Here is a 2,687-nt window from a genome sequence, read left to right as displayed (position 1 = left end):
TTATCTCAAACTAAATTTGCCTGCACTTTTTACTTGGCCTTGCCCACAAAAGAATTCCGCTGCAGCTGCCTCACGCGATATGATGACAATGTTACTGCACATTAGGACACAACTTCACATCTTAAAGAGAACCTATGATGGAATATGTTTTCTTTGGCTAGAGTATGACAGTTAAACCCCCCCTTAAAATATTTGCTACGGTTACAGACCAGTTTATATGGTCGAGACTTGGCAAAGCTAAAATGCCAGTTTGAAGTAAAGGTTGTGGTAACACACTGATTTGTTGCACACTCTGATGTCCACATTGCATACTTTAAGAACACACACACTCTCTCTCTCTCTAAACACATATATATAAAAGAGGAGAAAGAACTGGGAAACAGGCAAAATGAAAGAATTTTTATGAAATTGAGAGTTTTTACTTCAAATAATATTTCAGTACAAAGAAATTATTATTAAGTTAGTGGACGTAACCAAACCACTTTATGTAACAGTGCAGATTGCTTATATTTTTAAAAGAAGAAAAAATACATCATTATACAGGTAAAAACTTTCATAGAATCAACTGCATACTGACCAAGAACTTTTCTTAAATTCAAATAACTGATAATATTCAGTCACCTAAATTAACTTTTATATGAATAAAACATGAAGCTGAAAACTTTCTATTACATGAAAGCCTCACAAATTTCATATCACTGGCATGCTGTACTCTCAAATAGGATACAGCTACAATTATAGTTTTTGAAATTCCACATAATAGGACAAACAGGTCACCTAACTGTATCAAATCTTAAACCCAATAATATTGACACAGCCATTAAACTTGCACAGGAGTTAGAAGTACCATCCTAACAGCTCACTTGTGAAGCCAAAATACTTTCATAGCTGCCATTTTATATTAACTTTATGAAATGCATAAATGTGTTATATTAAATGCATCATGAAATCAAAACAACCTAATTATGAAATCCATGCTGGCAACTATCTTAAAAGATATCAGTCTAATTACAGAATAACAATTTGTATATTCAATAATCGTTTGAATCTGAGATTAATGAGAGTCTGATAAAAAGGCTCTACAGTGCTTACCACATAACGAAATTAAATAAATGGACAAAAACAGAAGGAATAGTGGGAGGGATGGAAGAGGAAGGGGGGGGGGGGGGAAGAGAGAATATAGTCAGTCTCCATTTTACTGCTATTCTTTTTACAAGAAAGACCTACAAGCAAAATTATGTAGCACAGAGCTCACCACGTAACCAAATTGTACACCTTTCTTGTACTTTAATGCAAAGTACTACACAATGTATGATGAATAGGAAACGACAACACAATAGAATGTTTTTTCTGGTTAACACTGAAACCACGTAATCAAAGTGGAGGAAAATTTGCATTTTAGATGAAAATGTGCCATAACATACTAAAATCTCTCTCAAACATAAAGAATAGCAGTATATACAACAAATATTCAATGCTGTGTGTGCACAACACAGAAACACGTTAAGTTAAGCATCTTTCTTCGGCTCACCAGAAGCAACGTTTACCTTGGCTTCCATCTTACGAAATTCTTCATTTAGACGATCATATTCTGTGCTAACAGACTGCGCTTGAGCTTTAATGGCCTCCTTATCTTTCTTCTCGCGTTCTAGATCGCTCTCCAGCTTCGCAAGCTTCTTTTTCAGCTCTGTCACCTCCTTGTCATGGGCTTCGTTCGTGTCGTTCTGTGCCGCGCTTGTCTGATTCTGTGCCATGAGACTCTGAGCTGTAGTAGTTGCTGATCTCGCTTGTTGCATAGCAGCTTCACTTTGTGCCAACAACGTTGCTTGCATTGACATTAAGCACACAAGTCGCCGAATTACCAGTGACAAGAACAGAGCAAATCCTGATATGTAAAAATTCCTCTGAGCTCTGAAAAGGCGCATATTCACCTGCATTTCGGCATCAAGATGCTGGTGCGTAGATTCATCTGGACTGGAATACTTCTTCATTTCACGTATGGCGTCGAGAAAGAAGAGAACCAGCACTGCCAGCAACACAACGAAATAGATTTGTGCCTGGCTTGTGAGGCTTTTTAAGAATCTTGATTTGAAAATTTTTTGCCATCTTTGCGGTGAAGCAACAGGCAACACCAACAGAAGAACAACAGCAATTTCTGCATACAGAAAGGCAGCAATTATTGTCCACTGGAGACTCATACTGAACTTTAAATCAATACACGGGTAACACGGTAGCTTAACAAGTTCAACTCAATTCACCAACAGCCGCAGCGCACAAAGTGACTAAGACTTCACTTTCCGAGTCAGCACAAATATAGTATCAGTCAGAGATATTTAACCACCACGTCAGTGTGGACAGAGATGTGTTCACATGACTAAGTGTCACACATTCCCGCCAGGTGTCCGACTTTCATTTGAAAATTTTACGTCATGTACTGTCGGTTTCGCTAAGGCAGACGTCAACCAATACCTCGATACATATAGAATGGGACTGATGTCTGCGAGCGTTAAGAACGTTACTCCCATCTCAAACTCAATATGGAAGACTTCAAATTGTTATTAATAATAATTATTATTCTTATTAACAATGTAGGTAACTGAAGTTTACTGAATTTGTATTCTTGCACATCACATATAGTAAGTAGACTCAAAATTTTTGCATCTTGTTCCAATGAAAAGATTTCTTTC

At 37.2% G+C, this 2,687-nt stretch overlaps 1 protein-coding gene across 1 annotated transcript; it reads right to left on the bottom strand.

Annotated features, from left to right (window-relative positions):
* Positions 1 to 461: 461 nt before the first annotated feature.
* On the bottom strand, positions 462 to 2,348 carry LOC126237072 (B-cell receptor-associated protein 31). Its single transcript, XM_049946867.1, has one exon. It carries the CDS (start codon positions 2,196 to 2,198, stop codon positions 1,509 to 1,511), a length of 690 nt encoding a protein of 229 aa, XP_049802824.1. The 5' UTR covers positions 2,199 to 2,348; the 3' UTR covers positions 462 to 1,508.
* Positions 2,349 to 2,687: the final 339 nt, after the last annotated feature.

This window comes from Schistocerca nitens, chromosome 2 (assembly GCF_023898315.1).
Source record: "Schistocerca nitens isolate TAMUIC-IGC-003100 chromosome 2, iqSchNite1.1, whole genome shotgun sequence".
Lineage (NCBI taxonomy): Eukaryota > Metazoa > Arthropoda > Insecta > Orthoptera > Acrididae > Schistocerca > Schistocerca nitens.
This window is presented reverse-complemented; position numbering and strand designations above follow the sequence as displayed.